General features: G+C 49.9%; 1 protein-coding gene across 1 annotated transcript in view; it reads right to left on the bottom strand.

Annotated features, from left to right (window-relative positions):
• The window catches only part of NIBAN1 (niban apoptosis regulator 1), an 81271-nt gene extending 55481 nt beyond the window's left edge, over positions 1-25790 (bottom strand). The window contains exon 1 of the mRNA XM_064148070.1: positions 25680-25790. Coding sequence (XP_064004140.1) covers positions 25680-25734 — 55 coding nt within the window. The 5' untranslated portion in view covers positions 25735-25790. The remainder of the gene's footprint in view (positions 1-25679) is intronic.
• Positions 25791-26069: the final 279 nt, after the last annotated feature.

The following is a 26069-nucleotide window of genomic DNA, read 5'->3' as shown; positions in this document are numbered from 1 at the left end:
GCAATGCTGCATTTGATCAGCAGTGTGCACTTCACTGGAAAGCTCCACAAGGTTTTAAACACCCAACAGCTCCTCTGAGAAGCAACAAGGAAGAGAAATCCTTGGATTTACAGCTAAAACTAACAGGGACAACACTGACAAAGAAATATTTTCAGTTACCATAACCATATTGTCTTAGACTTACATCAGACAAAAGCTATTCCAACAGGAAAACCCGTCTTAGCCAGCAGCTGGAAAAGTCATAGCCTTATTCTGGAAGGAAAGGAGACTTATTGCTTTTTACAGATGTCTCCATTCTCATCATCCAAAAGAATATGAGCAGAGAGATGGGCCCCATCTGAAATACAGCTTTCACATCCTCCCAAGGCTGTGCACACTCACATCTCTGGCACTGATTCAACCTATACTGTTATATGTAGTGGTCACAGAAACCCAACCTGACACCTCCTACAGCATCCTCAGATTCAGCTCTCAGCTGAGTTTTGGTGCAGCATCCTGGTTTGAGCTAGACCAAAACCAACTCTGTCCACTGCTATGACTTCCCAGCTCAGTTTCTGCTCACTGAGGCACTTTCTGAAGGTCAGGAAAGGTTTGTACAGCCAGGGCTGATTCTAGCAGTGAGAATGCATTGCTTTTCTTTCCATCTCAGCTGGTTTAGCTTCTGTCCCACCTCATCAGCCTCTCTCCCTCCTTCATTTTGTCCTCCCTTTGGGAAGGCAAAGGACTTCACGGAGAGTCTGCCACTCATTTAGTGGCTGGCCCAGCCCTGAGCCTTGACAATCAGTCTCTCAGAAAATGGGATGTCATGGAACCATAGAATCAACCAGGTTGGAAGAGAGCTCCAAGCTCAGCCAGTCCAACCTAGCACCCAGCCCTGGCCAATCAACCAGACCATGGCACTAAGTGCCTCAGCCAGGCTTTGCTTCAACACCTCCAGGGACAGTGACTCCACCACCTCCCTGGGCAGCCCATTCCAATGCCAATCACTCTCTCTGCCAACAACTTCCTCCTAACAGCCAGCCTAGACCTCCCCCAGCACAACTTGAGACTCTGTCCCCTTCTTTTGTTGTTGGTTGCCTGGCAGAAGAAGCCAACCCCACCTGGCTACAGCCTCCCTTCAGGGAGTTGTAGACAGCAATGAGCTCTGCCCTGAGCCTCCTCTTCTGCAGGCTGCACACCCCCAGCTCCCTCTCCTCACAGGGCTGTGTTCCAGGCCTCTCACCAGCTTGCTCTGTCCATTCCAGCAGCAGAACTCCAGACACCTCAGCTATCAGAGAGGTTGGGTTTCATCTTAAACCCCACTCTTTTGCCACCAGTAACAATAAAAACCTACCCAGCGGTCACCAACACCACTCAGCTCCAGCACCCTCCTAGATCTGGCTGTAAGAGCACCTTCCAAAGCAGGTCTGCTTTTGACTTATATTCATGAAAGTAACAGCTGCCAATGCCAAGTGGTACAGAAAGAGCAGAGCAGCTTTTCAGTTGAGCACACTTCCTGCTGCCTAAACACTGAAGGCACCCAAAGGAAGAAGCATGTAGCAACATTAGCAACTACCAAACCGCAAGCTTCTGCTCGCAGCTCCACGTCATGTTTTCACCTCCTCCCAACACACTGCCTTTGGATGTTTGTTTACATTGGTAACTGCCTTGTGTGGTATCAGCTTTAGACATCTCCATTCTGGTACCAGATGTGCTGAGCAGCTTTGTGGGGTTTTTTCCACACAAAAGGGAAGCTGGTGAAAGAGTGATTGGGAACCTTCCTTCTTCATTCGCTTCCCAACTCCTTCCTCCCCTGTGCTCAGCACTGGTCAGGCTACACCTTGAGTGCTGTGTCCAGTTCTGGGCTCCTCCATTGCAGAGAGATGTTAAGGTGCTGAAAGGTGTCCAGAGAAGGGCAACAAAGCTGGTGAGGGGCCTGGAACACAAACCCTATGAAGAGAGGCTGAGGGAGCTGGAGGTGTGCAGCCTGCAGAAGAGAAGGCTCAAGGGTGACCTCACTGCTGTCTACAACTACCTGAAGGGACATTGTAGCCAGGTGGGGGTGGCCTCTTCTGCCAGCAACCAGCAATAGAACAAGGGGACACAGTCTCAAGCTGTGCCAGGGGAGGTCTAGGCTGGATGTTAGGAGGAAGTTGTTGGCAGAGAGAGTGATTGGCATTGGAATGGGCTGCCCAGGGAGGTGGTGGAGGCACCGTCCCTGGAGGTCTTCAAGAGAAGACTGGATGAGGCACTTGACTGGCTAGGGCTGGGTGCTAGGTTGGACTGGATGATCTTGGAGGTCTCTTGCAACCTGGTTGATTCTATGATTCTATGATTCAGTGCTGCTTCAGTTTACCATTTGTTGCCACTACTGGGCCACAGTATCATAGAATCATGGAATCAAACAGGTTGGAAGAGACCTCCAAGATCATCCAGTCCATGAACACGTCAAGCCCTTAATGCCTCATCTCCAAAGTCATCTATGGAAGCTTCTTTTGTCACAGATCTCGAGTGTGTTTCACAGCAAATATGGCCTTGATTTTGTTCTGGGCTCTCTTCTTCTCCACTGCCTCCTTTGGGGTTGGTAGGACATCCATTTGAAAGCAGCTTGCTGCTGGGCCCTCCAGCTCTCAGCTACAAAAAGCAGCTGAAACTCAAGAACAGGAGGAAGGAAGTGAAGCTGTGGCAGAGACCAGTGTAACACATACAACAACAACATGGGGACCTTTCTTTACACAGCTTCTGAGGAAACCCCACATGAGGACAGTTTGACTGGCAATGGAGATGCTGTGCTCAAGAAATGCCTACAGTTCCCCCAACAGCACAGCAATTACCTACCATGAAAGCATGCACACTGCAGCCATTCCCTAAGGGCAGCATCCAGCACAGAGCAGGTCCAGAAGAGGGCCACAGAGACATGGTGGAGTCACTGTGCCATGGTTTAGTTGACTGGCTAGAGCTGGGTGCTAGGTTGGACTGGATGACCTTGGAGGTCTCTTCCAACCTATTTGATTCTATGATTCTATGATTGAGTTTAATCCATTCCTTGGATTACATCCTCCTGTGCTGCACATACAGGGTTGGTTCACAGGATTTTTGATTCTTTATCTTTTTTTCTAGACCAAAAGATGTTGGAACAATCACTGCCTTCAGTCCGGAAGCCATAGGAAGCTACACCAGCCAGGTGCAGACCTACCTACCCCTAATTTTGGTACATTATAATACTGACCAATGCTTCCATGCTCTGATCTGTGGCAAACTCTGGAGTCTTCAGCACAGGAGAGACCTGTTGGAGTGGGGCCAGAGGAGGCCACAGCAATGATGGGAGAGCTGGAAGCCCTATGCTGTGAGGCCAGGCTGAGAGAGTTGAGGGTGTTCAGCCTGGAGAAGAGAAGGCTCCAGGGACACCTTCTGGCAGCCTTTCAGGATTTAAAGGGGCCAGAAAGCTGGGGACAGACTTTATAGCAGGATCTATAGCATGGCAAAGGGAGGGTGGGTTTACACTCAGAATCTAAGGAAGAGTTTTCACCCTGAGGGCAGTCAGACCCTGGAACAGGATGCCCAGAGAGCCATTCCAGGCCAGGTTGTTTGAGATTCCAAGCAACCTGCTCTAGTTACGGTTGTCCCTGCTGACTACAGGGCAGTTGGACTAGATGATTTCTAAAGGTCCCTACTAACCCAAACCATTTTATGACTCTATGATCTTTTCTCCTCCAAAAGCACCAGAAAACCCACCATGAACTTAGATCATCTCACATTCTGGATGATTCTTGGGCTTCTCCTTGCAGTCACATCAAATGCAACCCTGACATCTGGGTACCTCCCTCAAGCCACACTCATAAACTGCCACTAACCTCCAACATTCCTTGTGTCAGAGACTGATGGAGCAGAAGCAGAAGTCATTACAGCTTCTTCTCTTCCAGTCACATCCAAACATACCATCTTCTAACCAACTTCATAAGGTACCTGCCCCATTCTTTGTAGAGCTCTGAGATTCAGTTTGTGGCAAGATGAGCTGGAAACAGCAGGGACCTGATTTGTGTTTGAGGCCAGGTAAATACCTCTCCAAAGCAGGAGATCCTGTCTCTGTGTCTGCTACAAATTGTAAAGCTGGACAAAACATGTTACTGATGGGAGAATTTCCCAGATGGCTCTTGTCAACTTCTTTCTCTGGTTTACAGAAGTGCTGACTGCCCAAATTCACAACTGAGCACAGCTGGAGCTCGGCTGGAAATCTGGGGAGAGCATTAACATGGCCAGTTCCCTGAAAGACTCAGCACTGGGTTTATCAGGTCCTAAATGAATAGCCAGAACTCCTGCATGAAACAAGACACCATCACTTACCACAGCATCTCAGTGGGAAGAACAGCTGATGGATGCCTGCACAGCACTTTAGAGCTTGGCAGGTGTACAGGAAATCTCAGAACAGAAAAAGAACAACCCCAGCAACAAATCTGGGGCTTCCTCCAGGATGAAGCCAATAGCAAAATATACACAAAAGCTGCCTCTGCACCCTGGTCTTCCTCCAGCATTGGTGGTCGCTTCACAGGCTCACAGGATGTTAGGGGTTGGAAGGGACCCAAGGAGATCATCGAGTCCAAGCCCCCTGCCACAGCAGGACCACACAATCTAGCACAGATCACAGAGGAACACATCCAGACAGGCCTTGAAAGGTTCCAGAGAAGGAGACTCCACAACCTCCCTGGGAAGCCTGTTCCAGTGCTCTGGGACCCTTACAGGAAAGAAGTTCCCCCTTGTGTTGAGATGGAATCTCTTTTGCTGCAACTTACACCCATTGCTCCTTGTCCTCTTTCAGGGAGCAGCGAGCAGAGCCTGTCCCCCACTCCAGACCAGCCCTCAGATGTTTATAAGTATTCACTAAATCCCCTCTCAGTCTTTTCCAGACTAAACAGCCCCAGGTCCCTCAGCCTCTCCTCATCAGCCATGCCCTCCAGTCCCCTAATCATCCTTGTAGCCCTCTGCTGGACCCTCTCCAGCAGATCCCTGTCCCTCTTCAACTGGGGAGCCCAAAACTGAACACAATATTCAAGATGAGGTCTCACCAGGACAGAGTAGAGGGGGAGGAGAACCTCCCATGATCTGCTGGACACACTCTTCCTAATACACCCCAGGATCCCATTGGCCTTCTTGGCCACAAGGGCACATTTCTGTGCCATGGTTAACTTCTTATCTACCAGGACCCCCAGGTCCCTCTCCACAGGGCTGCTCTCCAGCAGATCACCTTCAGGGCTTCAGATCCACAGAACTTTTCAGCTAACAGAGTAAGCTTACATGGTAGAAATTTGTGTTTGCTTTGTGGCATCACCTTTGCTACAGGGCTGGAAAGCTGCTGGTAGCTGTGGGTTTCAAAGCTCTTTGCTGGGCTGCACAGAGAGCAAAAGAGGAAACGTCAGGGTTTAGTTCAAGCAGGTAAACACTGGCAGTGGTTAGAAACCCTTCTCTTTCCCTTATCCCAGCTCCACAGCCCCTAGCCACTTCCCCACTCTTGCAGGAAGAGAGGAAGAACACATTTTCTACAGCTGAATTCTCAAAGAGAAAAAGCCCAGCCATTTCAGCTGCAGCTTTCTCACAGATGCAATTTGAGGCAGATGCTCAGTCTGGAAACTTCAACCTGGACAGCTGAAGACTGCAAAGCCTCAGTTGCAACTGGGAACAGTGAAGAGTGTCTGGCAGACTAAATTACTGCCAGTGATATTATTTTGCAGATTACTCTAAGAGCACAGAAAGTCTTTGGGGGTTTTTTGGCTTTGCACAGACTCTGCCATTAAATCTTTGCCTGGGGATGATGAACTCTTGCTTTTCCTCTAGTGTCTCCACTAGGGTATGTGGGACATGGTCAGGCATTGGCACAAGCTGCCATGCAAGTGGTGGAGTCCTGTGCCCAGAGGTGTTCAAGAAATGTTTGGACATGACACTTTGGGACATGGTTTAATGGCCATGGTGGTCTTAGTGTGATGGTTGGACTCAATAATCCAACTGAAACAATCCTGTGACTCTATATCAAGTGAAAATACATTATCATGTTTGATAAAAGCAAGTGAGCATTTAGGCAATGTTCACCTGAGATATCTAACATCCCCAATGATGCTTCAAGTGTCAGATCTTCAGCTGTCACCATTGCAGCAGTCCTGCAGAGAATCACAGCACAAATGGCAACTGTGGTCTCATGCAGAGGAAGGAAAAGAGCACATAAAGCTTTGAATTGCTTCCTAGGATAACAGATGAGGGGGACTGAAGAACAGTTCTAGCTAAAAGGATAGGGATGAGTGAGCTGGATGCTGAGTGGAGGGATGGTGGTGGCATCTTTTGTAAATCTCAAGCAGTATCTCCTTGGCAGGAGCCAGGCAGCTCCTTGGCAGGCAGAAAGTTTCCAGATACAACACGAGAGCAACTTTATTGTTATCTGGGATCCCCCAGCACACAGAACTAACCCAGTAGTAAATCCAGGAAGGTATAACTGCAGCAAATGATCCATCCCAGGCAGGGAGCAGGGGTCCTTTAGAAATGGAATGCACAGAAAGAGCTGCCTTTTGAGCTCCACAAAACTTGCAGTACCTTCAGCTGGGGAACAAAACACTTGGAGGGAAAATCCCAGATGGTTTTATAATATACAGATGCTGCAGACAGTTTTAACTAGGGTTGGCTGTGGAAGTCTTTAGGGCTGCTTGAAGGTTCAGCTGATCCCTAGCATGTACCATAGCTGTTAACTCTGCCTGGCTGACACAAGGCAGCATGGAGCAGCTGGAGATGCTACAGAGGCCTGACCCTGCTCTGTCGTGGCATTTCTTGGCCCCATGCTCTCATTTCTCTGTTTAAGCAGCTCTTTGCCTGCTTAAACAGTAACCAACCAGGAGCAAGGATTACTTTGCACTGTTTGTACCACAAACACTCTTTGTGAAGACCAACTTGTCCCCCACACCAGGCACAGGTAACAGCCACACTCAAAACATGCACTGACCTTTGAAGGACAAAACAGAACGAAGCTGGGAAGAACAGTAGCACTTGGAGGGAGCTATGATCTGATGGTCTCGGACCATTATCAATTATCTCTTATGAGATAATTATGACTTGAAAATGCTGCCCCACTGCTGGTGTTGCTAGTGGGAGTCCAATACCAGGGCAGGCACTGACGTGGGTGTTTTCTGTGGGCATGCTGCCTGGCCAGAACCCATCACGAGGAGGGTGCACCACATTCACTGTTTAAACAATGACATGGAGAACAACCAACCTGAAGATCAGCTGACATGCTCACTTTGCATAAATCTCAAAAGCAGAATTTATTCTGAAGGCCAGATGAAGGTATGCAAAGCAGGCAGCAAGCCAAGAACCTCTGCTGCTGCTTTCCATTCCTTTGTTCCTGCTCTGTTACAGCTATCCCAGCCTGTTGAGCAGCGTGGTGCTAGGCATGGTTCGAGGCACTCTCAAAGGAGCACACATTGCCCTGACCTAAAGGGTGGGCATGGCACTCTCTGAGATGCCAGACTGTCACCACACTCCTGCAACAGCCAGCACTCAACATCTACCAACCACCACAGCCCTGCTCTGATGGCTGGCACAATGCCTCCTATTCCCCCATTCACATCAGCCCCACCAAACATTCATAGAATCACAGAATCAACCAGGTTGGAAGAGACCTCCAACATCATCCAGTCCAACCTAGCACCCAGCCCTGGCCAATCAACCAGACCATGGCACTAAGTGCCTCAGCCAGGCTTGGCTTCAACACCTCCAGGGACAGTGACTCCACCACCTCCCTGGGCAGCCCATTCCAATGCCAATCACTCTCTCTGCCAGGAACTTCCTTCTAACATCCAGCCTAGACCTCCCCCAGCACAACTTGAGACTGTGTCCCCTTCTTCTGTTCCTGCTTGCCTGGCAGCAGAGACCAACCCCACCTGGCTACAACCTCCCTTCAGGGAGTTGTAGACAGCAATGAGCTCTGCCCTGAGCCTCCTCTGCTGCAGACTGCACACCCCCAGCTCCCTCAGCCTCTCCTCATAGGGTTTGTGCTCCAGGCCCCTCACCAGCTTCCTTGCCCTTCTCTGGACATGTTGCAGTATCTCAATATCTCTCTTGAATTGAGGAGCCCAGAACTGAACACAGCACTCAAGGTGTGGCCTGGCCAGTGCTGAGTATAGGGGCAGAAGAACTCTCCTTGTCCTGCTGGCCACACTGCTCCTGAGCCAGGACATATTGAGTTCAGCATTAGTATGGAACCAGCATTACACTTTTTCCATGTAAGAGTAATAAAAAACTCACAGGCTCAAGTTTTTAGAACACCAAGCAGATGAATGCTGCCTCCACACAAATCTGTGCCATTTCCACAAGCTTTAACCCTACTTGCATGTAGAGCTGGCCCCATTTCATCACTGTCCTATAACTGCAAAGGCAACTAAGATGCAAACCTGGATGAGGCACTTAGTGCCATGGTCTAGTTGATTGGACAGGGCTGGGTGCTAGGTTGGAGTGGATGATCTTGGAGGTCTCTTCCAACCTGGTTGATTCTATGATTCTATTCTATGATTGGACAGGGCTGGGTGCTAGGTTGGAGTGGATGAGCTTGGAAGGCTCTTCCAACCTGGTACATTCTATGATTCTATTCTATGATTGGACAGGGCTGGGTGCTAGGTTGGACTGGATGATCTTGGAGGTCTCTTCCAACCTGGTAGATTCTATGATTCTATGCATGCACATTCAAAAACTTGAAGCCTCTTCTAATTGTCCTTTAAATGTGAAGAGAACAGCAGAATGTATTGTATCAAAAGGAAAATGCTGCAGAGAGAAATGCTGCTGTTCTTTGAAAGCAACCATGGCCACATCGCTCATGAATATCATCTTTCTCCATCTAGACACTGGCTTTGCAGCTGCTACTGCCCAAAGGCATCAACAACAAAGCTGCTTTCATCATTGCAGACTGCTTTTTCTCACTTTAATATCAATAACATTTCTATCAGATGCAAAGACTCTCTCACCAACTGTAGCCAAGCTGCACTAATTAAAGCTCTCCAGCCTTTGAGAGTGTGGAAAATATTAAGTACAGAAGAGCAGAAGACTCCATGCTTCCAAGTTTCCTCCCAGGCACAGGGATTTAGGGCAAAGATGAGTATATGTCTCACTGTTTATATTGAGAAGCTCTCTCCACTGATAACCACTCTTAATTCAATAGTGGACAGAGTTTTTCCTACACCAAGAGCAGAAAAGCATGAAATATGCCACGTGCCTTCTCCTACCACCCAGTGCTTTCCTTCACTTAGACTGTCCAAAAAAGGGCCTCTTTCCCAGTAAGAAATCACCTTTCCACTTTCAACCACAGGCTCTGTAACACATACTATGTGGCACACCATAAAATCAAAGAATCATGGACTAGTTTGGGTTGGGAGGTACCTTAAAGATCATTTTGTTTCAATTCCCTCCCTTGGGCAGGGACACCTCCTATTAAACCAGGTCGCTCAAGGCCTCATCCAACCTGGATTGGAACATTTCCAGGCTTGGAGTCCCCACAGCTTCTCTGGGCAACCTGTTCCAGTGCCTCACCACCCTCATGGGGAAGAATTTCTTCCAAATGTCCAACCCAGCTGCTTTCATTTTGAAACCATTACCATGCCTTTGTGAAAACTTCCCCTCTGGCTTTCCTGTAGCCCACTTCAAATACAGGAAGGCTGCTCTAACATGGCACTGGAGACTTTCCTTCTCTTCTCCAGGCTGAACAACCCCAACTCTCTCAGATTGTTTCATCTCTTGTGCAAGCAATATGGCCTGTAAGGGAGCTTAAAATGATCCTGCTGAATGGACAAGGAATCACAGGCTAGTGGTGGTTGGAAGAGATCTCTTGAGATCATCCAGTCCAAGTACCCTACTTTGGCAGAGTCACCCACAGAAGCTTGCCCAGGATCTCAATGTCCAGGTGGGTCTGAAATCACTCCAGAGGAGACTTCACAACCTCTGAGGGCACCCTCACCAGTACAGTTTATTCCTCCTGCTCACATGGAACCTCCTGGGCTCCAGTTGTGCCTGTTGCCTCTTGTCCTGTCACTGAACACCAGTGAAAAGTGCCTGACCCTATCCTTTTGCCCCACACCCTTGATCTCTTGCTGAGCATTCATCAGATCCCCTCTCAAGATGCTCTTCTCCAGGCTAAACAGCCCCAGGTCTCTCAGCCTTTCCTTCTCACTCAGAAGCTCCAAGCCCCTCAGCAGCTTTTTAGCTTCTGCTGGACTCTCTGCAGTAGTTTCCTGTCTCTACTGAACTAGGAAACCCAGAACTGGGCACAGTACTGCAGAGTGGCCTCACTAGGACACAGTGAAGTGGGAGAAGAACCTCCCTTAAGGTTAGGAGCTTGACCCAGCTTCAGAGAGGCTCTGGCAGAACAAGGAGCCATACCACAAAATGGATAACAGATTTCTGGGCTTAGGAAAACCTCCATGTGTTCACAGAAGGTAATGGGATGTGATCATGGACAATCCTTTCCTTGACAATTCACAGGACAAATTCCCAGCTCCTGCTTTAATGAGGGAAATTCTTGACCATAGTGTCTTGGGTTCAAATGCAAGTTCCCAGAGACTCTTATAAATTTGGTAGACCCAATGACAATTTATAGAATTTATAGAGTTTATAGAGTGCCCTCCCCTCCTCCCCCTCCTTTCCCCAAAAGACAGGGAGAGAGATAAAAGGTAGGGACACCCCAATAAATCAATCTCACTCGATTTGGAAGTTAAAAAGGAAAAGTTTAACAATAACTTAGAAAAAAAAGGGATTGGAGGTAGGGGAGTTTACAAAGGATGAGGAAGGGAAAAACAGCAAAATACAAAACAGGGATGGATACAACCCGAGTAGTGTGATGGTGTCTCTGCCTCGTGGCTGGTATACAGTATCAGTGTGTGTGTGCGGTCATGAACGCAGGTAGTGAGCAAGAGGGCGAAAAGAGGAAGAGACAGGAGAACTCCTGTCTTTTATACCACAGGAAGTGGGGGGAGTGGGCTAACCATCACCTGGAGTGTGGCCCACCCCTGAGGAGGGGCCAAGACCCCTAGGGTCAGGTTCAGGGTCACTCCCCCAGGAGTGTTAACCCTATACATTCCACCCCTTGGTTAGACCACTTCCACCTTCCTAAGAACAGTCTTCTTCTCCAAAGATGGGAAAAGTGTCCATGGGTTAAGAGTTCGTGAAGTCCTTCTTGGTCCCCGGCTGTATCCCAAGGCGATGTGTTCCTCTGGTCCGGTGCAGGTTGCTGAGATGTGAGCAGGGCAGGAACGGAAGAAAAGTCAGTGAATCAGGAACAGTTCTTGTTGGTACTCAGGAAAAGAGTCTTTTCCCTCTGCGAAGAAAACATCAGGAACAGTCTCTTCATGTCTGGCATCAGGGGAACAGGTGTAGATGAGATGGCTGTAGACATCCTCTGGAGGGAAATCAGGAACAGTCTCTCACTGCAGGGCATCAGTGACGAATCAGATGCAGGGTTCTGGTTGGACGCCGTGGTGTGATGCGATGCTGTAGGACTCTGGATAGCTGCTGCTGTCATGTAGGTTCTGTTGGACGCCGTGTAGTGGTGAGGGTATAACTACAAAAACAACTTGTAACCCCTTATGAACTATAATACAAGTATTGCACAACTATGATACAACTATTATACAACTATAATACAAGATAACCTGAAATATCTGGAACACATGGAATCAACTCTGAGATTTCAAAACCTTTTCAGCTAAAGAGAGGTTTCTCTGAGGGACACACTCGATAACACCAGTTTCCATCATCACCCAGTATGTGTGACCAGGACCCTCTGCAGATACCACCCCTTTGATAGGTTTTCCCCCACCAGAGGCAGGAGCAACCCACACAGTCTTTCCCAGTAGATTCCTTTCACAGACTACAGGAACTCCATCTCCCTCAACTGTGGGCAGTAGGGCAGACTGAGCAGGACCAGCTCTGTTAACTGATCCCCTGCTATTCACCAGCCAAGTGGCTTCTGCAAGGTGCTTCTCCCAGTTTCTGAGAGTTCCACCTCCCATAGCCTTCAGGGTGGTTTTCAGCAGGCCATTGTGTCGCTCAATCTTTCCTGCAGCTTGTGGGTAGTATGGGATGTGATAAACCCATTCTATCCCATGCTCTTTTGCCCAGTTGCTTACAAGGTGGTTCTTGAAATGGGTCCCATTGTCTGACTCAATTCTCTCTGGGGTTCCGTGTCTCCACAGGATGTGGCTCTGCAGGCCCAGAATGGTGTTACGGGCAGTAGCATGAGGTACTGGGTAGGTTTCCAGCCACCCCGTGCTTCCCTCCACCATGGTTAACACATACTGCTTGCCACTACGAGACCGAGGCAGAGTGATGTAATCAATCTGCCAGGCCTCCCCATACCTGTACTTTGACCACCTTCCCCCGTACCACAAAGGCTTCATGCGCTTGGCTTGCTTTATGGTGGCACAGATGTCACATTCATGGATAACCTGAGTTATGGCCTCCATGGATATGTCCACGGATCTGTCTCGGGCCCATTGGTATGTGGCATCTCTTCCTTGGTGACCAGAAGAGTCATGTGCCCACCGAGCTAAGAACAGTTCACCTTTGTGCTTCCAGTCCAGGTCAATCTGGCAGATGTGGGCAGCCTGGTCAGCTTGGTGGTTATGCTGCTGCTCTTCAGTGGCTCTGCTCTTTGGGATGTGAGCACTGATGTGGCGGATTTTAACTGGCAGTTTGTCCAGGCGTGCAGAAATGTCTTGCCAGAGATCAGCAGCCCAAATAGGCTTCCCTTTTCTCTGCCAATCATTTCTCTTCCACTCCTTCAGCCACCCCCATAAGGCATTTGCTACCATCCATGAGTCGGTGTAGATGTATAGCATTGGCCACTGCTCTCGTTCTGCAATGTCCAGGGCCAGCTGGATGGCTTTCACCTCAGCATACTGGCTGGATTCGCCTTCTCCATCTCTTGCCTCTGCAACCCTGCGTGTAGGGTTCCAGACGGCAGCCTTCCATCTTCGCTTGCTGCCTACCAGGCGGCAGGATCCATCTGTGAAGAGAGCATATGCCTTTTCCTCCTCAGGGAGGTCACTGTATGGGGGGGCTTCCTCGGCACGGGTCACTGCCTTCTCTTCTGCTGGCTTTCCAAAGTCAGTGCCCTCTGGCCAGTTGGTGATGACCTCTACAATGCCTGGACGTTCGAGAGTCCCCATCCTAGCCCTCTGAGTTATCAGAGCCATCCACTTACTCCAAGTGGCATCTGTGGCATGGTGCGGAGTCGAACCCTTCCCTTTAAACATCCAAGTCAGGACTGGAAGCCTTGGAGCTAAAAGGAGTGGTGACTCCGTCCCAATCACCTCAGAGGCAGCTCTGACTCCCTCATAGGCAGCTAGGATTTCTTTCTCTGTGGGGGTATACTTGGTCTCTGAGCCTTTGTACGCCTTGCTCCAGAACCCGAGTGGGCGGCCTCTTGTCTCATCAGGAGCTTTCTGCCATAGGCTCCAGCTAGGACCATTCTCACCGGCTGCTGTGTAGAGAATGTTCTTAATCTCTGGGCCGGTTCGAACTGGTCCCAAGGCCATGGCATGGACCACCTCTCGTTTGATCTGGTCAAATGCCACCTGCTGCTCAGGTCCCCACTCAAAGTTATTCCTCTTTCTTGTAACGTCAAAGAGGGGTTTCACAATTTGACTGTACCCGGGAATGTGCATCTTCCAAAAGCCCACAAACCCCAGGAAGGATTGTGTCTCCTTCCGGTTAGTGGGTTCCACCATAGTGGCCACTTTATTCACCACATCCATAGGGATGTGGCGTCGGCCATCCTGCCAGCGAACTCCCAGGAACTGGATCTCTCTGGCAGGCCCTTTCACTTTGCTTCTCTTAATGGCAAAACCAGCATCCAACAGGATATTAATGATCTTCTCACCCTTCTGGAAGACCTCCTCTGCTGTCTCACCCCATACAATGATGTCATCGATGTACTGCAGATGTTCCGGAGCTCCACCCTTCTCCAGTGCAGTCTGGATGATGCTGTGGCAGATTGTAGGGCTGTGCTTCCACCCTTGAGGCAGTCTGTTCCAGTGGTACTGGACTCCTCTCCAGGTGAAGGCAAACTGCGGCCTACATTCTTCTGCAATGGGGATGGAGAAGAAAGCATTAGCAATGTCAATTGTGGCATACCATTTGGCCTCCTTTGTTTCCAGTTCATACTGCAGCTCCAACATATCAGGCACGGCTGCGCTGATTGGAGGAGTCACTTCGTTCAGGCCTCTGAAATCCACCGTGAGTCTCCACTCCCCCGTCTCCTTTCGCACTGGCCATATCGGGCTGTTGAAGGGCGAGTGGCTCTTGCTGATGACAAGCTGCTGCTCCAGGCGGCGAATCAGCTGCTGTATGGGTAGCAGGGAGTCTCTGTTGGTGCGGTATTGCCTGCGATGAACTACACGAGAAGCAATAGGTAACTTGACATCTTCCACCTTGTGGGTACCAACCACGGAAGGGTCATCTGACAAGCCAGGCATGATAGACAGCTGCTCTTTGTCTGCAGTCTCTACAGCTGCTATGCCAAAAGCCCACTTGTTCCCCTTCGGATCTTTAAAGTACCCTTCCCGGAGAAAGTCGATCCCCAGGATGCAAGGTGCATCAGGGCCAGTTACTATGGAGTGCTTCTCCCACACATTCCCGGTGAGGCTTATCTCAGCCTGCAGCACAGTCAACTCCCGAGACCCCCCTGTGACTCCTGCAATTGTAACAGTATCTGTCCCCCTGTGGCTGGAGGGGATCAGAGTGCATTGGGCACCGGTGTCTACCAACGCTCTGTACTTCTCGGCTTCAGAAGTGCCAGGCCATTTCACAAACACGTCCCAATATACTCTGTTATCCCTGGCCTCCGCCTGGCTGGAGACAGGGCACCTCTAATTCTGAGCAGTGTGACTGCATGAGGCACATGGACCTGAGTTACTGGCTTCACCACCCCTTGAGCGAGAGGGCTGCCTGCGGGACACTGGGGCAACCCCTCTTCTGGAGGAGTTATTCCCTGTGTTTGTCCCCTGCAGTTCCCTTACCCTGGCCCATAGAGCTGAGGTGGGCTGGCCATGCCATCTATCCATGTTTTCCCCATGGTCACACAGTGTTCTCCAGAGTGACCCCCTGTGTGTACCCTGTCTGCTCTGGGCTGGTCTCCTGCGGGGAGGAGGAGGAGCACGGCGGCGTGTGTTCCTTACAGCTGAGACTTGCACCCATTCTGAAGGTGAGGAGCAGTCATCCTCTGCCTTCTGCATTTCAGAGAAAGAGGCTTTCAGCTCGTTCATTTCTTGGGTGAGGGTCTCTACAGTGGCAATTAAGGTTTTCCTCGACAAACTGTCTTCAAACTGTCTTAGGTCATTCACAAACTCCCTGATTGTGGGAAGGTTGTTGGGGTCTCTGCCCAGCAGCAGTGCTCCCAATGTGGGGGCATATGTGGAAGGGGCACACTGAGTCAGTTTCTTTAAGAGGGCTGGCTTCATGCGGACATCATCAGGGTCCGAGGGCCTCTGGTCGGCTCCATAAATTATCTCTTGAACCGCCATTTGCCTCAGGTATGAGATCCCCTGTTCCATATCTGTCCATTTAAGGGGATGGAAAATCATGTCATCCTTAGTCGGGTACCTGTACCTCACAGCTATCAGAAGCCTGGCCCAAAGTGAGTGGGTACCATCGAGCCTTCCCAGCTCCTTATCCACACCTCCATCCCTCGACAAGGATCCCAGCTGTTTCGCCTCCCTGTGATCTAGGTCCACTGTTTCTGCTCCTGCATCCCAGCATTTCAAAAGCCAGGCTAAAAGGGACTGTCCGTTTGCCCTTGCATACTCCTGCCTTATGTGCCTGATTTCCTTTCTGGGCGTGGAGCTGATAAGGATCACTCCATTATCAGGTCCATTTCCAGCTGGTTGCTGTTGCTGGGGGGTGCTGGTTCCCGAAGAGGTCCCTTGCCCTGGATCGGTATCTGCGGGAGGGTTTTGATTTGATCTTGCGGGCCGCGTCGTAATTGGCGCCAGGTGAAGGGGGCTGGGCTGAGGGGGCAGGGTCCGGGGGGCTGCCCTGGGCGGGACCGGAGGCGGAGTTCGGGGCGGAGCCGCGCTAGGGGCGGTCTGCCCGGTCTGCCCTGTCGCCCAACCCCCGCAACTGCAGCTCGGGCAGTGAGGACTACCCCTCCCCCTAAGCACCCTAATGGCGGCGCCCACTCGATATTTCCACGTGTCCCAGTTCACCGCTATCTTATTAATTCCCAAACCCACATTTACACACAGTGAAATAACAGCTATCCAGTACCATTTCTCGCCCAAAATATCTGGAGCTTCTGTGCTCCAATGCATATACTCAGATTGATTCCATGTTCCAGAAACATTTCTAAACACAGTGATGTTACTAACAGAATTCAGGAAATAGGCATAGACTCGGGCAGGCAAATGCTTAGAATATTCCCAGAGCATATCAATGACAATCCAGAAGACATGGTAACTTATAAACTTTAACAGCCAGCCCCAAAACAGACATCCAAAAGCGTTAATGATTAAGACTGTCAGAATATCCATTTTTTAACTTCCAAATCTTCTCTGAAAGAATTCTTTCTACCTAGCCCCACGTTGAGACGCCAAATAAATTGTCTTGGGTTCAAATGCAAGTTCCCAGAGACTCTTATAAATTTGGTAGACCCAATGACAATTTATAGAATTTATAGAGTTTATAGAGTGCCCTCCCCTCCTCCCCCTCCTTTCCCCAAAAGACAGGGAGAGAGATAAAAGGTAGGGACACCCCAATAAATCAATCTCACTCGATTTGGAAGTTAAAAAGGAAAAGTTTAACAATAACTTAGAAAAAAAAAGGGATTGGAGGTAGGGGAGTTTACAAAGGATGAGGAAGGGAAAAACAGCAAAATACAAAACAGGGATGGATACAACCCGAGTAGTGTGATGGTGTCTCTGCCTCGTGGCTGGTATACAGTATCAGTGTGTGTGTGCGGTCATGAACGCAGGTAGTGAGCAAGAGGGCGAAAAGAGGAAGAGACAGGAGAACTCCTGTCTTTTATACCACAGGAAGTGGGGGGAGTGGGCTAACCATCACCTGGAGTGTGGCCCACCCCTGAGGAGGGGCCAAGACCCCTAGGGTCAGGTTCAGGGTCACTCCCCCAGGAGTGTTAACCCTATACACCATAGCCATTGCAAGACAACACAACTGGAAACTGCTAAAATGGCTCATGGTACTTTGGGAAGATGTTAACAAATGGTATTGCACAAGCCATGGAAACTTCACAGAGAAGCTGCCTCCAGCCTTCACCTCCCAAAGCTGAAATCTGGAAGCTATCAAGTACAGCAAATTCTGTTCAGGTGGGCTGGCAAATACCTTTCCCATCAATCATATCCCTGGGTGCCTTCTGCTTACATTCAGTCTGAAGCTGAAATGAAGTGCCTGTCCCTCCCCCTGACTGAATCAATGTAAGAACCAAAGAAAAGCTGCCTCTCACTTCCAACATCATTTATTAGAACTACTGGATGAAAATCCATCCCTGGCTCTCATAGCAACAATCTCTCTGAGGACTGAAACTTTCAAGCAAAGAAGTAAAGCCAAAAGGATTTTCCTTCAAAATCTCATTTCTTGAAGTCATCAAGAACTTGGAAACTTAGCAAGTGAACATAATGAAGAACAGAATCTCATAGCCTTACTGAAATTTGAGTTTCCTATGCATTTTACTTCATTTTCTTTCATGCCATGGATATTTATTTACCCCATTTGGACTGGGCTAGATAGTACTTGCTAAGTGGTATTTCATATTCATGAATTCTGGATGCACTACATGTTTGGAAAAAGAAAAATACTGCTCTGCCTCTTCCTTAGACTTTGGTCATCACAAAGAAATCCTGTCAGCTTGACCCTCAGCCTCAAAACATGCAAAATGAAAAGAACCTTCTAAATGCTACAAAGTAGATGCTGCTAAGTGTAGATGTGGTGCCTGGGAATATCGTTTAGTAGTGGACTTAAAATCATAGAATCAACCAGGTTGGAAGAGACCTCCAACATCATCCAGTCCAACCTAGCACCCAGCCCTGGCCAGTCATCTAGACCATGGCACTAAGTGCCTCAGCCAGGCTTTGCTTCAACACCTCCAGGGACAGCAACTCCACCACCTCCCTGGGCAGCCCATTCCAATGCCAATCACTCTCTCTGACAACAACTTCCTCCTAACATCCAGCCTAGACCTCCCCTGCCACAACTTGAGACTGTGTCCCCTTCTTCTGTTGCTGGTTGCCTGGCAGAAGAGCCCAACCCCACCTGGCTACAGCCTCCCTGCAGGCAGCTGCAGGCAGCAGTGAGGTCTGCCCTGAGCCTCCTCTTCTGCAGGCTGCACACCCCCAGCTCCCTCAGCCTCTCCTCACAGGGCTCTGCTCCAGGCCCCTCATCAGCTTTGTCGCCCTCCTGTGGACATCTTCCAGTATCTCAACATCTCTCTTGAATTGAGGAGACCAGAGCTGGACACAGCACTCCAGGTGTGGCCTGAGCAGTGCTGAGTACAGGGGCACAAGAACCTCCCTTGTCCTGCTGGCCACACTGTTCCTGAGCTAGGCCCAGGATGCCACTGGCTCTGCTGCCCACCTGGGCACACTGCTGCCTCATGTTCAGATACTCTCTACCAGCACCCCCAGGTCCTTTTCTTCCTGGCTGCTCTCAGCCACTCTCTCCCCAGCCTGTAGTGCTGCTTGGGGTTGTTGTGGCCAAAGTGCAGAACCCTGCACTTGGCCTTGTTCAATCTCATCCCATTGGCCTCTGCCCACCCATCCAGCCTGGCGAGGTCCCTCTGCAGGGACCACTGCTTGGTAGAGTAGGGTTATTAGTTGGACTTGATGATCTTGAAGACCTTTTCCAAGCTAAATAACTTAAAGATTCTAAGTGCAGAGAGACACCACACTCCTGCTCTATGTGATATTACAGCCACACTCACCTATGTAAAACAAAAGAGAGGATTTCCACACCACAACAAGAGACATCTTGCAACGAGCTGAGAGAAAAAGCAGTAAGTGCAGCCAGATGTTTCAGAGAGCTCCACTACACTTGCAGTTGTGTGCCAGATTAAAGCCAGAAGGACACCAGCATAGCTCAAAGCAGAAAATCCAGCCCCCAGCCTGAGTGCCTGTTCCTAAAAGAACAACTTTTCTACAGTTAATTCAAGTTACTCTTCCATTCTCCAGCATCCTTGCTCCTGGCTGACTGAGCAGGAGAATTCCTCTCCAGAGCTGTGGCAGGCACTTGGGTTATCTCACCCTCTGTAGCATCAGTGCTGTTTGTTCAGGTGGTTTCCTGTAAAGCCAGTGAGTGTTTTCCTTCCCTTGCCTTTTAAGCAAAGGATAAAAGCATCCTCTTCAGTCTCTAAAACTTGACAGAATAGGAGTCTCTCTACTCCTTCTAAGTATATTGCACTTAGTAGGAACAATGCATTCAATTTTTGGGTCCCTCACTACAAGACATTGAAGTGCTGGAGCAAATCCAGAGAAGGGCAATAAAGCTGGTGAAGGGTCTGGAGAGCAGCTGAGGGAACTGGGGTTGTTCAGTCTGGAGAAAAGGAGGATGAGGGGAGACCTTTTTGCCCTCAACAGCTCCCTTTAAGGAGGTTGGAGTGAAGTGGGGTCAGTCTCTTCACCCTCACCAAGAGGAAATGGCCTCCAGTTGCACCAGGGAAGGTTTAGGTTGGACATTAGAAGAAAATTTGTTACTGAAAGAGTTCTCAAACACTGGAACAGGGTTCCCAAAGAGGTGGTTGCATCTCTATCCCTGGAAGTGTTTCCAAGAGGCTGAAATGTGGTGCTGAGGGCCATGGTGCCAACACCAGCCTTGGCAGAGTTAGAGAATGGTTAGACTCAATGATCTCAAAGGTATTTTCCAACCAAAATGATTCTATGATGCTAAAGTCTTTCATCTTTGTGCAACATACCCATCTTAATCAGTACCACACTGAAATTCATAGGGAAAACAACTAGAAAGAGATTTGTTATAGACATGAACTAACAACTTTCACTGTCATCTGAAAAGAATGGCTGGAAAGTCTGCTCAGCAAACACTAATGAACAGTGAGGAAACCCACAGGGTGCATCCCTGGGCAGCACAAGGTCACAGCACCATCTACTTGGCCAGGCTGGAGGACAAAAGAGATGGGAACACAAACCCTATGAGGAGAGGCTGAGGGAGCTGGGGGTGTGCAGCCTGCAGAAGAGGAGGCTCAGGGCAGAGCTCATTGCTGTCTGCAACTCCCTGAAGGGAGGCTGTAGCCAGGTGGGGTTGGGCTCTTCTGCCAGGCAAGCAGCAACAGAAGAAGGGGACACAGTGTGAAGTTGTGCCAGGGGAGGTCTAGGCTGGATGTTAGGAGGAAGTTGTTGTCAGAGAGAGTGATTGGCATTGGAATGGGCTGCCCAGGGAGGTGGTAGAGTCTCTGTCCCTGGAGGTGTTGAAGCAAAGCCTGGCTGAGGCACTTAGTGCCATGGTCTGGTTGACTGGCTAGGGCTGGGTGCTAGGTTGGACTGGCTGAGCTTGGAGGTCTCTTCCAACCTGGTTGATTCTATGCCAGGAATTTCTTCAGATAGGAGAAAGGAATATTGAGTCTTGACGTTTTATTCACCAGCATGTCAAGAAAGGTGATTCTTCCCTTTTACTCTGCTCGTTGAGACTCCCTTCTCCAAGCTGAACATTATGTTTGCCCTTTTCCAGTCAGCAGGGACCTCACCAGTCTGCCAGGACCCTTCAAATCTGATGGACAGTGGCTTAGCAGCTTCCTCCACCAGTTCCCTCAGGACCTGTGGGTGTTTCTCATCAGGCCCCATGGACTTGTGCACATTCAGATTCCTTAGGTGCTCAGGAACACGACCTTCAATTACAGTGGGCAGATCTTCCTTCTCCCAGTCCTTACTTTTGACCTCTGGGACTGGGACATTGTGGTTGGAGCCCTTGCCATTGTAGACTGAAGGAAAGAAGTCACTGAACACCTCAGCCTTGAGTTCTTTGCCTCAGTCTTCATGAAGCAGGCTAAGATGGAAATCACAGCCTTTGTGTTGAGTAATGGAGACTCCATGTAGGATGCCTTGATGGCTTTCTCCAGATGAATGTCTCTGACGGGTCTGGCGAGGCTCAGTGCTTAGCCCCCTGCAGGGAAGTGCACAGAGCAAAGCATCTCCCAAGCTCTACTGGGGGATGGCTGTGCCGAGGGCCATGTTCTCACTGCTTTGCAGAGACTCTACACACAGGCTTTTACATATTGTTTTGCATGACTTTACATAGCATATCCACTCTCCTCCTTTTGTTCTCTCAGCCTTCAAACCATGGGAGCAAACAGACTTTTGGAAGGAGGCCTCCAGGAGAGTTGGAGAGGGACTTTTACAAAGCCATGGAATGACAGAATCAGGGCTAAAGGATTCAAACTGGGAGCAGCTCAATTTAGATCAGACATGAGGAAGAGGATAATGCCAGACTCTTTCCAGTGGTGCCCAGTGACAGCACAAGCAGCAACAGACACAAACTGGACTCCAGGAGTCTTCATTTGAACAAGAGGAAAAACTGCTGGAGGCATGGAGCAGACTGCCCACGGAGGCTGTGGAGTCTTCTTCGCAGAGATTCCAAACCCATATTGTTACCCTGGGCAATCCCACTGTGGGTGACCCTGCTTTAGCAGGAGGTTGGACTAGATGACCTTCAGAGGTCCCTTCCAACCCTCACCATGCTGGAATTCTGGGATTTCCTGCCTTGAGTGTACTGACACTCAGGCCATTATAAGCAAGCAAGGCCATGGTCTGCTGTCTCTGAGTAAAGTGTGTGAGGCAGCATCCTCAAACCTGCTATCTCACAGCCTCCTTCACCAGTGCTATTTACAGGCTCACAGGATATTGGGGGTTGGAAGGGACCCAAGGAGATCATTGAGTCCAACCCCCCTGCCACAGCAGGACCACACAGTCTAGCACAGATCACAGAGGAACACATCCAGACAGGCCTTGGAAGGATCCAGGGAAGGAGACTCCACAGCCTCTGTGGAGAGCCTGTTCCAGTGCTCTGGGACCCTTACACCAAAGAAGTTCCCCCTTGTGTTGAGGTAGAGCCTCTTGTGCTGCAACTTACACCCATTGCTCCTTGTCCTATCCCAGGGAGCAGTGAGCAGAGCCTGTCCCTGCTCTCCTGGGCAGCCCTCAGGTGTTTATAAACATTGATTAAATCCCCTCTCAGTCTTCTCTTCTCCAGACTCAAAAGCCCCAGGTCCCTCAGCCTCTCCTCATCAGCCATGCCCTCCAGTCTCTTATCATCTTTGCAGCTCTCTGCTGGACACTCTCCCTGTCCCTCTTAAACTGGGGAGTCCAAAACTGAACTCAGTACTCAAGATGAGTTCTCACCAGGTGTGCTAGTTTGAAGCTAGCTGGAATGTTTTGGTGAGAAGAACTAGATCACAGGCTGTGAAAGAGAAACAATGCTGATGTCTACTTCACTCATAGGCTTGCTGAGATGGATAAGAACAAGGGTATAAACATAGATGAGCAGTCACTCTCTGTCTGGGCTGTGGGCTGCATTCTTCTCTCCCTAACCTAACCTGATTAATCCACTTGCTTCCTAACCCCCATTCTTCCTTGGGCACAAGGCAACATCTGGGGTAAGAGGAGAGGGGTGGAAGAAGGTGAAGGGGCAGTTGGGAGCCCCTCCTGGGGACTCAGGTTTCTGGGAGGGCTGCTGTGTTTCTGTATTACATTTACCTTGTCTCTTTCTGTCTCTAGCTGTATATATATTGTAAATACCTGCTTGTATCTTGTGCTAAGCTGTAAATATAAAGCTTTGTTCAATTTCCAGAGCTGTCTGAGTCTAGTCTGGGTGATTTACAAAGGGGTGAAGGGGCAGGTAACACCCAAACCATCACACCAGGTCAGAGTAGAGGGAAAGGAGAACCTCCCTTGATCTGCTGGACACACTCTTCTTAATACACCCCAGGATCCCATCGGTCTTCTTGGCCACAAGGGCACATTGCTGTGCCATGGATATTACCCACCAGGACTCCCAGGTCCTTCTCCCCAGGGCTGCTCTCCAGCAGTCACCTCCCAAGCTGTACTGGTGCAGTTTATCATTCCTTCCCAGGTGCCATCCCATTCAAGTACTATGGACTGACAGTTCTTCTGAGAAAATGCAGGCATCTCCCTTCCCTTTTTACAGAGGACTCCTCTGCAGCATCTTTGAAGGAAAAAGAACACCCCCAAGCTTCCAGTCCCTCACTAATAACCTTTAGAAAGCCAGCTAGAACACCTGCTGCTTATTCAATCTTCAGAATCAGTGATTCAGCCAGCTTCCTCTTTGAATGAGGAGAGCTCCACCACAGTGCTGCTCCAGAAAGACACATCAGACCAAGATGTGTAAGACAGATAAGCAATGTCTGAATCTTGCAGACTCCAGCCTCAACATGAGAAGTAGGTTGGCTGAGTTGGCTGGACTGCATTCTCTTTTCATTTAAGATGTTCTTCCTGATTTCTTTTCCTTCTTGAAGTACTAATTTCTGGGCTGCCTCTGCCCAAGGTGCCTCATTGCAAGAGGCAAAGCAAGATCAGAGAAGGTGATCCTCACAGCAAGAGTTGAGCTGGGGGTAGGCACAGTGCTCTAATTTCTTCTTTCACAGTGATTCTGCTTCATCACTTGCCTGTGCTAGGCACAAGCTGCACAGCTCTCTGCAAGGCAAAGGCTCCCACCCTTTGAGCTACAGGGAAGTCTCATATACAGGCATTCAGTCCAGTTCCACATATGTTCAAGCAGATAATTTCAGAGAATCACAGAATCAACCAGGTTGGAAGAGACCTCCAAGATCATCCACTCCAACCCATCCCCCAGCCCTACCCAGTCAACTAAACCATGGCATTTAGTGCCTCATCCAGGCTTTTCTTGAACACCTCCATGGATGGAGACTCCACCACCTCCCTGGGCAGCCCATTCCAATGCCAATTACTCTCTCTGTGAAGAACTTCTCAACCTTTTGGCATGAGCTCCTCGTTCTAATTCTCTATGTCCAGGGCAAAGACCTGCACTATTTCCTCTTGCACAGCTGTGAAGAAGCTAATAAGCTCCTTGAATCTCCTACTTTTCTTTTGGCAGTAACTGGACATCAGTTTTTACAGGCTCACAACTTCCCCCACTCAGTCGGGGACCAGAACATTTGAAATGTCTCACTGTGGAAACACAGTTTTAACGGCAGCATGGGGATGAGTGTAAAGCAAAAATGAAACTGATAGGGACTGCATCCTTGTGGCTCTGATGGGACATGAAACCACCCTCAGTGGGGCAGAAAAAGGCAATACTGAGGGGACACTGCAGAAAAACACCCCTATGAGAGGCCAGCAGCTTTTCTGCTGACTGCTTTTTTGGGTGAAAGCCATTTCATATTTGGCCATCTTTCCCACTATGGGAAACCCTTGAAAGACTCAGTGTGATTTCAAAAGAGTCCTAATAGAGGAGCAGTTCAACATTTACACTCCCTCTACACCACAAAAAAAATCCCAAAGCAACAGAATAAAAGGACAAGCTCGACTGTGGGCACCACCCAGGAGTCACCCTCTGGTCTGAAGCCTGTTTGATGTCCCAGCCTACAGCAGAGAGGACTCTTGGAGGCTTCACATGCAGCATAAATAATGTTCTGGAACAAGGCTTCCTTTTCACATGCAAACTTTGATTTAGCTTAGCCTCACAATTTGCTTTGTAAATGCTTTACCTGCGACCCTACCAATAAGGAATGTATGTAGGCAGGCAAGAAAAAAAACACCCAGATGTATTTCATCTTCTAACTCCTCAAATGTCAAAAGTAGCCCCCAAAATACTGGAGTATGCCCTTTTCTTTTGTAGTTTAATAGTAATATCACAGTATCACAGTATCATCAGGGTTGGAAGAGACCTCACAGATCATCAAGTCCAACCCTTTACCACAGAGCTCAAGGCTAGACCATGGCACCAAGTGGTGCATAAATTTAAAGCAATTTTTGGATTGTTTTCTCTCTCAACATATAAATGAGGGGGGAAAAAAGGTAGTTCTTACACAAGCCTTAATAATTCACCTGAATCACAGAATGTTAGGGTTCGAAGGGACCCCTGGAGATCATCGACTCATAGAATCATAGAATCATAGAATCAACCAGGTTGGAAGAGACCTCCAAGCTCATCCAGTCCAACCTAGCACCCAGCCCTATCCAGTCAACCAGACCCCCTGCCAAAGCAGGGTCACCTAGGCGTGCATCCAGGTGGGTTTTCAAAGCCTCGAGAGCAGAATATCCACTGGCAGCTTCCCCACTGCCGCCAGCCGGTCTGACGGATCCGCCTCGGCAACCCTCGCTGCTCCGAGCGCTGCAGCTGCCGGCGGCGGGGAGCGGGGACCTCACCGTCGCACGGGCAGCTCCAGACCACATCTCTCCGCGTCCCAAAGTTTTTCTCCCGGCTGCCGTTCGCTCAGAGGATCTTTGAAAGCACTGCCGTTTAAGAAACTATCTTCTCGAAGCCCCACCAGACAGCGTCTTCCTCTAACCCAGCTCAAAGCCCGCCGGACCCTGCCCGCTGCCAGGGGCTCCCTCCGCGCCTGGCCTCGGCCCCGCTGCGGCTTCTCGCCGCCGGCTGCTGCCTGCCTGCGGGCTTCCCCCGCGCACAGCTCTGAGAAGAGGTCTGGGAAGGCAGCGGCCGCTTCGCCTCCCCTCCGCAGAGCCTACCTCGGATGTAGGTGCACTTGCTCTCGTCCAGCAGGCTGGAGGAAGAGCCGCCCATGCTGCCGGCGAGCGGGGCCGCTGCGCGCTGCCAGGGAGCGCCGCTGCCGCTCAGCCCGGCCCGGCTCGGCTCGGCCCGCTCCGGCCCCGCTCCGCGCCCGCTTCCTCCCGCAGGCGCCGCCTCTCGCCCGCCGCCGCCACCAGGAGTCGGGCTCGGAGTCGGCGGCGCTGCTCGGACCCTGCTCCTCCCCGCCTGCGGCTCCCACCCTCCAGCCCTGCCCTGCAGGGGCCGCGGGACTGTGCCTCGCTTGTTTCGGAGACCTGGCAGCAGAGAGTTGAAGAAGGTAGGAGCAGCGCAGTGGAGGACCTGCCCATCCGCCAGGCAAGGGTGTGCCC

Source organism: Pogoniulus pusillus, chromosome 8 (assembly GCF_015220805.1).
Source record: "Pogoniulus pusillus isolate bPogPus1 chromosome 8, bPogPus1.pri, whole genome shotgun sequence".
NCBI lineage: Eukaryota > Metazoa > Chordata > Aves > Piciformes > Lybiidae > Pogoniulus > Pogoniulus pusillus.
Note: the sequence above shows the minus strand (reverse complement) of the source record. Positions and strands in the feature narration are given on the sequence as shown.